The 13,854-nt window shown below is 46.3% G+C and overlaps 1 protein-coding gene across 2 annotated transcripts in view; it reads left to right on the top strand.

Moving 5' to 3' along the window:
- The window catches only part of TRAPPC11 (trafficking protein particle complex subunit 11), a 1,974,021-nt gene that overhangs the window by 1,669,595 nt on the left and 290,572 nt on the right, over positions 1-13,854 (top strand). For both annotated transcript variants that reach the window (XM_069631477.1, XM_069631476.1), the window contains exon 27: positions 9,594-9,685. In XM_069631477.1, coding sequence (XP_069487578.1) covers positions 9,594-9,685 — 92 coding nt within the window. The remainder of the gene's footprint in view (positions 1-9,593; positions 9,686-13,854) is intronic.

Genomic DNA, 13,854 nt, shown 5'->3' on the forward strand with positions numbered 1-13,854 from the left:
TACGCAGGGAGGCAATCCCAGTGTACCCTTATCTGGACGACTGGCTCATAACGGGGGAAACCCCAGGAATTTGCAGGACAAACATTCAAAGGACTATCGACCTCCTCCACGAATTAGGCTTCTCAATCAACGAGAAGAAGTCAAGCCTAGTGCCAAGCACCTCAAAACAATTCCTAGGAGCAATCCTGGATACCCAGGAGGGGTTGACCTTTCCTTCAGAAGAAAGAATTCGGAATATACTTCTGCAAATTCTGCATTATCAGTCCGGTCAACAAATAACGGTACGCAAAGCAATGCGTTTACTGGGCATGATGGCGTCATGCATTTACCTGGTCCCCCACGCGCGCCTGCGCATGCGTCCCATGCAGGAATGGTTGGCGAAACAGTGGTCTCAGGCAAGTGGTCAGTGGGACGATCTAGTGGTCGTTTCGCCAACACTGGTACAAAGCCTTCACTGGTGGACAAGAGAGAATCTCGCAAAGGGGAAACCCTTTTACGATCCCGAAGTACAGGCAGTAGTCACTACAGATGCATGTCTGACGGGGTGGGGAGCTCACCATCTCCACCACACAGCTCAGTGTCTCTGGTCTCACTCAGTGGCCAAGAACCACATCAACCTGCTAGAGCTTCTGGCAGTATTCAGAGCGCTTCAGGCGTTCGAGCCCCATCTAAACCTGTCAGTGCAAATCCGGACGGACAGCACTACAGCCATGTTCTACCTGAACAAGCAAGGAGGGACTCGCTCGCCAAATCTGTCCAAGCTTGCCCAGAAAATCTGGATATGGGCACTCAGACGGAACATCTTCCTGTCATCACAACATGTTCCAGGGGAGCTCAATTCCCTAGCGGATGCTCTGAGCAGAGACTCCCTCCCAAAGGAACACAAATGGGTTCTTCACAGAGAGGTCGTAGAAGATCTCTTCTCTCAGTGGGGTTTCCCCACTATAGACTTATTCGCCACAAGCGAAAACAAACAATGCCCAGGATTTGCATCCAGGTTCCCCCAACCAGACTCCCAGGGGAACGCCCTGTGGATAAACTGGTCAGGGATGTTTGCGTACGCTTTTCCACCAACTCCTCATCAGGAAAGTGGTGAACAAGATGAACAGGGAATCGATGACGCTCGTCCTAGTTGCTCCCATGTGGGCAAGACAACCGTGGTTCCCACACCTACGCAGGATGGCGGTGTGCGAGCCCATCAAACTTCCAGCCTGGTACAACCTACTGTCCCAGCACCAAGGTCAAACAGTGCACCAGCAACCCAACTCAATGAACCTGGCAGCATGGCTCCTGAGGTCATAGAGTTTGGACACCTCAATTTGCCACAGTGGTGCATGGACATCCTAAAGGAATCTAGGAAGCCAAACACAAGGCACTGTGTTACTTTGACAAGGGGAAGAGGTTCGTTATTTGGTGCCAGAGTAGACAAATCAACCCAGTTGATTGCACTCCTTCCACTATTGTTACATACATGCTCCACCTGCTAGATGCAGGATTGATTTTTAACTCACTGAAAGTACACCTGGCAGCTCTCTCGGCTTACACCACTTCCCATAGCAAGGTGTCGTGGTGGAAAGTACCAGTAGTTAAAGCCTTCATGGAAGGAGTAAAGAGACTTCACCCTCCTATGTCAAACCGACCACCAGGGTGGGACCTTAATGTGGTGCTAGCCAAGCTCATGGGCCCCCCTTTCGAACCAATGCATAAAAGCAGTCTCAAACACCTGACTTATAAAACGGCCTTCTTAGTAGCTATTACCTCTATAAGAAGGGTCAGTGAAATTCAGGCTCTGTCAGTGCAGGATCCTTTCTTTACTATCCATAAAGACAAACTGGTTTTACGCACACACCCTAGGTTCTCACCTAAATTTATATCTAAATTCCATGTAAACCAGTCCATCGAGCTTCCGGCTTTCTTCCAGAACCCGCAAAGCTCGGCTGAGGTGAAACTACACACCCTAGATGTGCATAGGGCGGTCCTCTACTATGTAAATAAAACAAGACCGCTAAGGAAAACAGATCAACTGTTTGTCTCCGTAGCTACAGGCAGAGAGGGGGATCGCGTCTCTAAAGGTGCCATCTCGAAGTGGATTATTAACTGTATCCAGCTGTGTTACTCACTCTCTGAAAAGACTCTGCCTTTCACGCCAAGGGCCCACTCTACTAGAGGCATTGGGGCCACTCTGGCTTTCATTGCAAATGTTCCCCTCGACACCATTTGCAAAGCAGCTACTTGGAGCTCTATTCACACTTTTACTCAGCATTACTGCATTGACACCCATTCCAAGACAGATACACAAGTGGGACAAGTGGTTCTAAGACATTTATTTGCTCATGACCCTTCTCACATCCCACCTCCTTCTTCTGGTACTGCTCGCTAATCTATGCACAGCATGTGATCTAAGCAGATTCCACAAGCCTCAGAAAGGATACATTACTCACCGTAATCGTATTTCTGATGCTTGTATCTGCTTAGATTCACATGCGACCCTCCCTTCCTCCCCTCCGAGAGAAGGCGCATGATTACTTGTAGTCTTACCTTTCTTTCTATCTGCTTGGATTATCTGTACTCACGCTACTCCTCATGCTACCTCATGTCAGAAAAAATACAATCTGAGGATCCTAGACGCGTGAGGGATCTTGGGTACAGTGGACGTCACACTAGGGATAGTATTACTGGCACGCCCTGTGTCGACGCCCATTTTCGAGTTTCGAAAAACAAACTGTAATTCTCTGCAGCTTCCACTAGATGTCGGCCTATGCACAGCATGTGAATCTAAGCAGATACAAGCATCAGAAATACGATTACGGTGAGTAATGTATCCCATATATATATATATATATATTTCTGAGGCTTGTTGAATCTCCTTAGATCACATGCTGTGCATAGGCCGACATCTAGTGGAAGCTGCAGAGTATTACAGTTGTTTTTGAAATTCGAAAAGGGACGTTGACAGGGCGTGCCAGTAATACAATCCGTAGTGTGACGTCCACTGTACCCTTGGGCATTCACGCGTCAAGGTCCCTCAGATTGTTTTTTCTGCCATCGTGAGCGGTCGCTTCTCGTGGAGTACAATTTCGCCTAACGCCATTTACTTTGCCAAAGTTTAATAATAGTTACTCTTCCTGTCCTTTTTGACCACGTGTCTCGACGCGGTGAAGATTCACACCGAAGGACAAGATCAACCGTCGGATGAAGCAACTTCAACGGATCCATTTCGGCCTTGGAAGGCCCAAGGGGCCTAGGCCCTTACAGTAGGGAGAGTGGGGGGCGGTCATTACGCAATGTATTTTTCCACCCCTTTCCCTTGTCGCTCAGCTGCCTGCCCCAAACATGGATAGGACACCTTTTAAATTTTGCCTATCCTGTAATGAAAAATTCCAGTGGATCGATAAGCACAGAGTCTGCAACCTGTGTCTTAATCGTGACCACGACGAAGGGCACTGTCGAGCTTGCAAGGTTTTTCGACCTAAGACCCTTAAAGACCGTAGGACAAAACATTTGGCCCATCACGCCATGCTCGCCGAGGTCCATGAGGAATTGGATCTGCGTTGAGCCACCTATATCTTGGTTTCCTCTTATTAGGTTCCTCTGTTAATGGCTTGAAAGCGCGTCTCCTCTTCAACGTGGCTTGGGATAGATCTTTATAGAGCTGTACTTCGCATCCCCTCACTCGGATCTTGCCTTTCGACCCGGACACCCCTATTAACTGTGCCTTGTCCTTGAAGTTGTGCTCGGGGTCTCACCCCTGGGTCCATTCTCCTGTTCCCCACTCTGTGCGCTCTCTCTGTCCCCGTGTTTCGGGCCGCCTCTCCTTCCACCAGAGTCTCGAAGATTTCCCGTATGCAGGCTTCCAGGTCGGTACCCTCTGCTCCTTCCGCCAGGTTTTTAATCCGAATGTTATCCCTTCTCGACCTGTTTTCCAGGTCCTCACACTTTTCTTTAAGTGCCCGAAGTCTCTCCACTGTTTGCTTTGCTTGTTGTGTCCATTCAGGCCCCTTTGCATCTAGCTCTGTTAGGTGCCCTTCCCTCTCCATCACTCGCTCTCCCAATGCGTCAATGTCCTTCCAGTTATTCGTGATGGCTTGCGATGGATCCTCTTGTATGCTCACCCCCGCTGCCTTGACAGTGTCTGTTAGTTCGCCATTGAATTTGGACTGGGCTGCAATCAGGTCTTCTTTGTACCCCCTAATGCTTGATTGGAGGGGGTGAGCAGGCCAAAACAGTTTGCTTGGTGTGGGAATATCAGGGAATCCTATAGCAGACTTATTTTAAAGGCAACTCAGCAGGTTAGGTGATTGTTGCTGAAATGTTATATGTATATACCTTCCTGTAAATCATATGGCTTTTTTCCTATTCCTGCTGCATCATGTGCTGTAAAAAGTGTTGTTTTAACTGGGTATGAGCACGGCTCTCTCACTTCACTATGTCTGGGAACTTTTGTCCCCATAGCGAAAATCAAAAGCTGGCACCCATGAATATACGCACAGTAAGTGAGCATATCTTAAAGTGAAATATACAAATGTAGTTCAATTTACCTTCCCCTTAGAAGAAAGTGTGCAAGGCAAAAGAGCATTGGACTTTATAAAAAAGTAATGAACACCAGAAAAATAACCTGAGAGGAAATGTTCCAATATAAATGCTGGAAAATTATAAAAGGTGCTCACCTTTTAAACCCAGCAATCTATAGTGAAAATTCCCTGGAAAACAAAATCCTAATGCAAGACAAGTACTTGTTTTCTTGTGGGTAAGCATCTGCACTGGGAACATGACAACCTTGGTAAAATCCTGGTAGCCAAATACGTGAGCTCAACCTCAACCTTTTGCCAACCTCAAAACAAAACAAGGGGTTACGTCCGCCCTCTAGTTATGCTGTCCACCCACATGTATCCCTTAAATGTGCCATCATTTATAAATCGCTCCTAATTTAAAGACTCTCCTTGAAGAAAGAAAGTGCTAAGCAGCAATTAAGGGGCCTGCAGCTTCTGATGTGCTTCTGGGTGTGGGTGCTCTAGAGAGCCACATGAGGTTGGGAGGTGACCGTGACACTGTGGCCTCACGCAATCCTCGTACATGGAAGCCTCACACAGCTTTCCTTTTTAAGCCGACAGGCAGCTGACACTTTTCAGGTCTCCTCCAGACAGATACACATACACAGAGGGTCTCTGACCACAAACCTAGACACTGGAAAATCCATGTTAAACAATTTTTTATAAATACAAATATTTGTCAGTGGTCAAGGACTATTTTGAGGAATTTTAGCCAATTTTAAGGCGTGAATCGGCAACCATCAACATGGCTGCAATTTGTCTACAATTCCTCAAAATAGTTCTGACTAAATATGAATAAAAATGTTTTACAAAGAAAACGATGTAACATTGAATGTACAATGTTTTTTAATAAGGTCAGGGTACAGGAGGGGCAGCAATGGGAGAAGGCAAACAAGCATACATGGGGGGAGTAGGGCCCTTTACCTATTGTCTGCTAAATCCCCTCTCCAGCCACCCCTTCAACTCCAAACTTCATCCCATCCCTGCTCCTACTATGGCACCACTGGGAAAGGGGAAACAGTGTTTTTCAGTTTAAACCTTGAAGGCACTTTTTCATCTGGAGGTGTTTTTCTAGTGTTTATCGGATTTCACTGAAAACAGAAAAGTCTAACTATGGTGCAGAAGTGCCTATTTGGATCAGCGCCTTTTTACCTTAAACAAAGACTAATGCAGCAAACAGCCAAGAGAATGACTTGGTCTACTAAAACTCCACGTCTGACCTGTCCCAGAAGTAAGCAAGAGGCAGTGGCTGCTCTTTTCCAGTACAGGTCACGTGGCCCTGGAACTCCTTAACTAGTGATCTTTGGCTTGAAACACATTTTCTTCTGTTTCGTTAAAAAGAAATTGAAGACTGTCGTTTCTTTAATTCCTGGCACTATACGGCCTCATGAAAGAAATCCTTGTCTTTTTGTGATTGGTTGGTTGTTGTCATGTGTGTTTTTGTGCGCTTTGACTCCTGCGGGCTTTCACTGTGTTACAAATCCAAATAGAAATATAATGGAAATGGAATTGGAGCACTCACCATCAAATGGGCTGTAACATACTTGAAATACTATTTAATGGGTTGAATGTTCAGATTAATTACTGATCATGCTCCCCTTAAATGGTTGAGTTTCAGGAAAGATACCAACGCTACAGTCATGCACTGGTTTTTAAATCTACAGCCTTATTGCTTCTCTATTGAGCATCGAAAAGGAAAAGAACAAATGTTGATTTCCTTTCTCAATTACCAATAGAGGTTGAAAAAAAACAGCAACATTAGCTTTAGGGTATGTAATAAATCAGAAATTATTCCCCCAGAAAACCTGGCATGGCACCCTTCTCATGTGGCCCGGGAAAGGAGGATGTTTTCTGATGCCGACCCTGGGGGGTGGCTTTCTGCGGGAGGATCTTATGGAAGGGGGGCTGCGTGAACAGGTCAGGAGGATTGGGAAACCCCTTGTTTAACTTTCCCCAAAACCCCACTCTCTTAATGGCCTATTGTAAAACAACAAACTCAAAAGCCCAGGTTTTCCATTAGGGACTACAAGCCCCATAATCCTCTGAGTACTGGGATGAAGAAGAGGGCTGAGGAGGTGCAGTGTTACAGGAATGGTCAGATCATTAAGTCAAATGATCCAGACCTGAGGGAGACTAAGCGGCTTAAAAGGCCCCCTCAGGCGCAGGCCAAAGGGAGCAGGAAGTTGCTGTTGTTGGAAAGTAGCAGAAGAAGCAAGAAACAGATGCAGCATGGTGCCTGTTGGTATCCCAGGCAGAAGCAGGAGGACAGAGAAGACGCGGGGACCCCTGTGTGGCAGATATCAGCTGCCGGTCCCGAAAGGATCTGTGCCTCTAGAAATCTGAAGTGCAGCGGTCGCGCAGCTGGACGCATGCAGGAGGAAAGTTTAACCACTTTTGACCCGTTCTGCAGAGGCTGCACTGCAGGAAGCGTGCAGAAGGCTGTTCAGGTGGCTGCCATGACCTGAGAGCCTTGAGGCAGTTTCCGGCAGCTGGCGTGCCCCGGAGGGCCTCCGAAACGGGAGAAGCTCCAGTGGAAGGTGGCGTTGGCGAAGGTGGACTCCTGGAAGCAGTTTACCTGGTCGTGAGGAGCCACAGCAGCTGAAACCCTGTGAGCGGCAAAGGAAATCAGAGGTGCACGTCTTACTTGGTGAATCCACAGGCATACAGTGGCCCCAGAGCGCTCCATCCCCACTCCTGTCGCAGAAGTAGGCGTTGTGCGAGTGAACAGTACTCGCGTGCGAGTAAAAGTCTCTTGCATGTTGATTTAGAATACCGAACAATTGTAAAGCAGCTGCAGCACTTGTGTATGAGTGAAAATAGCTCCCAGGTTGATGTTAAATATCAAGTGGTGAAAAGCAGCATCATTACTTGCGTGTGAGTACAAATTACTCTCAAAGTTCTTGTGAATACCAAAATATTGTAAATCAGCAGCAGCAATCGCATACAAGAAAAAGTAATTCCCCAGTTGATTTTGAATACAAAACTAGGGAAAAGCAGCAGAAGTGTATTGTATCAAAGCCAAATTACTGTAACTTTGAAGGTTTGAGTCTGTGGAAACCCCAAGGGGTTAACTTTGTTGAGAGTTGATACCGACAAGCCTTGTCTAGGCCAAGAGAGACTAAGACAAAGGCCAATACAATGTAACCACTATTCTCGACAGCAAAAAGGGGCTAATGCAGGGTGCAGAAACTCAGACTTGTTGCCCATAATTTGTACAGCATATGTTACACGCTGGGATAAACAACCCTTGTCAAAATCCAGGGAGAAGCGAGAAGAGCCCTTAACCATGTCTGTCATTGCTTACTTGAGTAGTGGGGAAACTAGAGTGGTGATTATATCCAGAGAGAGAGAGGAGCATCATTACAGAAAAGTATTAAAGAGCACTAATGTGAATCTTGTTTTCCATGAAAAGTTGTTAGAAGTGTTAAAGCTGCAATTTGTTGAAGACTGTGAAGTTATGAACCTTTTGTCAGTTGACCTTAACCACAAAGGCATTTATTGTTGTGAAGTGCTATTCGGGCAGGGATTAGACCAGATTGAAGCTGAAGAAGTGCTACCTGGTGGTGCTGATAGACAATTTATGTTTTGGTGCTTAAAGACGAGTGGAATAAAAGCTGTTGCAAAAAGCTATATTTCTTTGGAAGTTATCAATTGTGGCAAAGATCATTCTGACCAAGACAATTATTGTTGCTATCGATGAACTGAGAACTGTGCAAGGAAGAAGAGCCTTATATTCTTTATGTTGGAACTTTTTTTTGACAAGCTGAAGTTTCATCAGATCATATTGGAACTTTGTTTCAAAGCAGGATTTCCTTTTGTTCTTTTCTTGAACTGTGAAGCAGAATCACGTTTAAACCTGGGGAAGGGGAGTTCGCTCAGTTTGCCAGGAGAGACTGTGGTTATAATGTGAATGTAAGCATTCTTGTTTTGAACTTCTATATATTTCCTTATTTATTTGTTCTATGTATAAGTGCGTGGGACAGATATCCTTCGTTAAAGTGTTTCCTTTAGTTTATTTTATGAAGGGAAATCCTAGTCTGGGTAGGCATAGTGAGGCGTTCATCCAACCTTTGATTATAATGGCATCTGTTGAGAAACTTTACAACGTGGTCTGCCCTACATTTCTGACCCCTCACACCTCTGAAAATATTATCAAGTACATATCATAGACCTTATGGGGTTGTAACATTGTTTCATTGTCTTTTAATGTCTCTATTATGTCTCTATTATGTAAGGGACCTACAAAAATGGGTGTTTGAAGTTGAAAGAAGGATTTTTGATTTGGAGTGATCAGCCAGTAAAATCAAGACAATTAACCTGCACACTATACATTTAGGAATCCAAGCGACATACAAGTTTGATAAATTATTAATTATTTTGAGAAACAAAGAATGGGAAGATAACTTAACAGAATCTCCTACATATTGTGAGCGGGAGAGAATACTAATGGAAGAGAGGTCGAAATTGTGAAGAAAAGAGTTCTCCACTGAAGAAATTGCACAGCTAATTTGGCGTTCATAGACAGGTGACATGAGATGACGTGACATGAGATTTACGCACAAGGAGCAAGGTTTTATGACGCACACAAATTTGATTTGCACAGTGCATGTTACTAACAGCACATTGATTTGAACCCCTAATGAAAAGCAGATTGCTTGTAACAAGTGTAGTCTGAAGTTTGCTTTTCTACTCAACTCAAATGAATGGAATATAATGATTCAGATGTAATAATAGAGACAAAAAGGGCAATGGAACAGTGTTACAACCCTATTAGGTCTAGGATGTATACATGATTATATCATTATTTTCACAGGGCACACCACCACATATATGCAAGAGGTTCTTACTTGTGGATATAATTTGTGGGTAACATAAGGGAAGATTTCCTTATTGTGGACAGGTATGGCGACACTGTGCAATTTCAAGAGCCATCAAAAGCGGCCGTATTCCTAATTGTCCCACACATTTGTTTAATTATGCTCTGAAGACGAACTTTCGTTCCTACATTGTTGTGTAAGCTACATATTTTCTTTCTGTTTTAAGGAGTTTACGGAAGGAAAGTGTTCCCGTTGTTGATACCATAATCACGCTGCCACATGTGATTGTCGAGAGCATCCCGCTCCATGTCCATGCAGGTAATGTATATTGTTGTAACAACCGCTTTAGGGCTGCGTTCATCATTTGCCCTTATTTCTTTATTGTATTGTGTGACTGTTAGCGAAATGTCATATTGTTACCTTTGCAGAAACATGTGCATTTGACTGGTCTTTTTTCCCCCAAAAAGTAGCATTTGGGTACAGAGCTACATGAAACCATGATCATTAATTTCTTTGGGATTTATATCTCTGTATAACCCTCTTGAAATTGAGGGTTATTATGTATGCTTAATCAACTTTTCTCCTGTTTATTCAAGTGAAACTACTGCAAGTTCTGATACTACTCCCCCAGCCACACCTTTTGTGCTCTCGTGGGGTGAGCAGCACCTTTGAGGCCCAGCGCTCCAATATTCGTTTTGTCCAGCTTGCATTCGTTATAAAAGAGCCCATAGAACAGGCCTGCACTGCCTCTTTGCCTAGCCCCCTCCCTCCGGTGTCCTGATTGGGCAGCAGCAGGTCCCACGTGACTGGAATTGCCTCTATCTCGGGTAGAGGGCACTCACAGGGCAGTCTCTGGCCGGCAGCCCCATCAGCGATGAACGCTGAGGCAAAGGACAGCTCCCATAGAAGCAGCTCCAGATGGTGTCTGCTGCTGTCAGCTGGGGTGGCAAGAAGCCTGCAGCTGTCAACCTGCTGCGCAGACCGGGGGTGGGGGCAGCTATCACTGCACCCCACTAAACTGACCACCCCTCCTGTCTTCTGTCCACACTGTGCCTGCATTCCCCTGTGGGGTGTTGCCTGCTTGGTGCCTCTATTTTCTCTGCTCCCCCTACTCTTGTGGCTGACTCGCACTCTGAGTCTAACCTGCATCTTTCTAACTCCAACTCTCTGGACATCGTTGCCCCCTGTCATGAGAATCCGTCTGAAGCCTACCTCCAAGTGCAACAATTGGTTTGACTCCGACCTCGCTGCCCTGAAACATAAGTGCAAGGTGGCTGAGAGGAAGTGGAGTGCTCCAGGCGCGCATCTTCTGACAAAATGGCTTGCTGCTTGCTCTAAAGGCAATACAGACTCTCTGTACTCTAAAAGAAGAGGGTCCGTATCCAAGCCCGCTTCTCTGCGGCCTCGAACAACACAGCCAAACTCTTTCAAATCTGCAAGGAGCTGGCCAATCTTACTGTAGTCTCCACCTTTGCTGTTCCCTCCCAGGCCTCCTGTACGGCTCTCGCCTCTTATTTCACCACAAACACTCAGGGCATCCTGTCCTCCCTTTCCTCTTCCCCTACCTCTCTCAGGCCCCCTTTGGTCGCCTGTCCCTCTTCTCTTCCTTTTTCCGGCTTCATGCTGACAACACCCGACGATGTCTCTTGACAAGTCCGATCTATGAAAGTGTCATCCAAACAGGTGCTCCCTTGCTCCTCCAAAACCATCAAGGACCACATTGCCACCCTCGCTCCAGCCTTGGTCGATTCCTGCAATCACTCTTTCGCCACTGGCTCTTCCCCTCTCTCCTCAAGCACTCCCATGTGCACTCTCTCCTAAAAAAGCCTTCTGCCGAGCCTACCTCTCTGGCAAACTATCGCCCGATGTCTATCGCTCCTTTCCTGGGCAAAATCCTGGAAAAGCTGGCCATCTGCCAGCCTACCCTCCACACTGAATCTGTTGGCTGCCTCCATGACATCATTCTGGCTTCAGGGCAGCCAGAGGCATGGAAACTGCTCTCCTGAATACCTATGAAGATCTGCTCTCTAACCTCGACTCCAGCTCTCCCTCTGTCCTCATCTTCCTTGACCTTTCCTCTGCTTTCGACACGGTCAATCACGCTATCCTGATCAACCGACTCAATGTGGACCTGGGCATCACGGATCAGGCCTTGGTGTGGCTGACCTTCTTCCTCCAGGACCGTCCCTCCCAGATCCGACTCGGGTACTTTCTCTCCACCACCTTTCTCTCCACATGTGGTGTCGCCCAGGGCTCTATCCTCTCACTCTGGCTCTTCAATGTCTATCTGGCCCCTTTGACCCACCTGATCTCCACCTTCTCTTCTAACTTTTAGGTTTCCCTCAGCCTCCTCTCCTCCTTCGCTCGTTCCTGACTGTCTATCTGCGATTCAGAATTGGTGCGCCTCCAGCGATCTTTGCCTTAATGCCAATAAAATGTAGATCCTTCTCATTGGGACCCCTTCTCCCGCTTTCCCTCTCTAACTCTGGCCGTCCTCCTTAGGCCCTCTACCCCTTTCTGTGAGGCAAAAAACACTGGCATCATCTTTGACTCCACTCTCTCCTTCTTTCCTCGCATCACGGACCTTCACAAAAAGGCCCATTTCCAGCTGCACCTCCTCAGAGGTATTCTACCTAATCCAGAACCGGGCAGCAAGACGCATCCTTGTCCTCAAGCCCAGGGACTGTATCTTTCCAGTCCTGAAATCTATCGACTGGCTCCCAGTGGCTGCAAGGACCAAGTTCAAGTCTCTCTGCATCTTCCACAAGGCTTTCTGTGGCCGGGGCCCCCATTACATCTAACTCTCTCTTCCAAAATACCTTCCTTCTAGAGCCCTTCGCTCAGCTACCGCCAACTCTCTGAGGATCAGATGGTTTTCCAGGAAGAGAGTGGGGGGTTAGATTGCTCTCTTCTGCATGTGCCTCCCTCTGGAACGGCCTCCTTGCCCCTCTCAGACTTGAGCTGGACCACCTAAATTTTGATTCATCTTAAGACTCTCCTTTTCTCCTCTGCCTTCTCTCTCTCGCTTCCTTGCTAACTTACCTGTCTGCTGCGCCGGCTGGCCGGCTTGGTCCCCTCAGAGTCTCACTGGGTACCAGGCTCCTCTATGACCAGTATTTCTTTGCAAGGCCTCCTGGCCTACCGTGCACTTAGGGGCTGTAACTTACCCAGTGCTGCACTCCCCTGACTTCACTTCGTCTCCCTTGCCCTTCCCCCTCTTCTTCCCCTTGCACTTCAATTGTCGCACCTGCATGTTCCGAAATGACACAAGGCCTAGTAGAATAGTTTGTCTTGTCCTCCCTATATATTACCTCCCTTGTCTTGTGGCGCCTAGAAACACTTGTGTACAGGCGCGTTATAAATGCCCTATCATATCATGTCACTGTGTTACACTGCCGCAAGAAGAGCTGTTGGGAGTGCTTCCATTGTGCTGGTAAGCCATGTGCATCTTGTAGGGGTGTCACTGTATTAGTTTTATGGTGGTATGATAACCTTCTTGCCAAATGACGGTATATCATGGTTATCGCAGTGTAGCAGGTGGAGTTAACTAATCTTAACAAATATTTTCTTAAAAGGTCATAAATTGTCAGATTTATCATCACAAACAAAACCAGGCACCCAGGGCCAGAATTGGGCTTTTTGCAACATACTTTCCACTGAAACGCCACCCCTTGCTTCCACCAGACACAAAAATACGTGTGGAGAGGGGGAGGAGGGGGGGGGGCCTGCTGCGACTGGCAAAGCAAACTTAATAGCTTTTCCTAAGTGGTGATTTAGGCTTTTAGCTCCCCCACTGGCTACTGGTGAAGATGAACATGTTGCCATCTTGATAATCTGCATGCCACAGATCAATGGAGGCCGATGGTAGTATGTGCTTGTTCGCATTCACACACACACGCACTCTCTCTTTACGTTACAGCCTTTAGTTTACTTGCGGGACAAAAGGTGTTCAGTAGTCAGACATTTTACCCTTTGGTATGGCAGCAGGGAATACCGCAGAGATGAGTGAATTTCGTGGTGTGACTTATTATATGTAAATTCAATGATAGAACCAGCGAAATCCCCCATTGTCATATGTTTAGAAAACATTATCCATTATAAATATATAAACCCCAAAGCCGCCAACCCCAAGTAAATCCTTTTCCTTCTTGGCACTGTATTTATTCTTCCTATTGCTAACATAATGATTTTGTGTCAGGCACGTGTGGTTACGGAATGGCATTAAAAACTATTCCAACTGAAACTACTTGTACCAAAAGAAAATAACTTTTTTTAACATTGCCTTTTTGCATTTGAAGTTCTTTAACTTACCAACAAGTCAATGCTTTTTAGTTATCGTACGAATACGCAGGTAGGATTTTCCATCTGTAGCAAGGTAGCATTTTGAAACTTGTCTCTGCACATATTTAGCTGATCCTCCAGGAATCTAAGGCAGCTGCAGAATTGGTCTTTCATGGCGCTCACTTGTTGATCGCCTTGAATGAAAG

The sequence above is a fragment of the Ambystoma mexicanum genome, chromosome 6q, assembly GCF_040938575.1.
Source record: "Ambystoma mexicanum isolate Mex_15411 chromosome 6q, UKY_AmexF1_1, whole genome shotgun sequence".
Taxonomy (NCBI): domain Eukaryota; kingdom Metazoa; phylum Chordata; class Amphibia; order Caudata; family Ambystomatidae; genus Ambystoma; species Ambystoma mexicanum.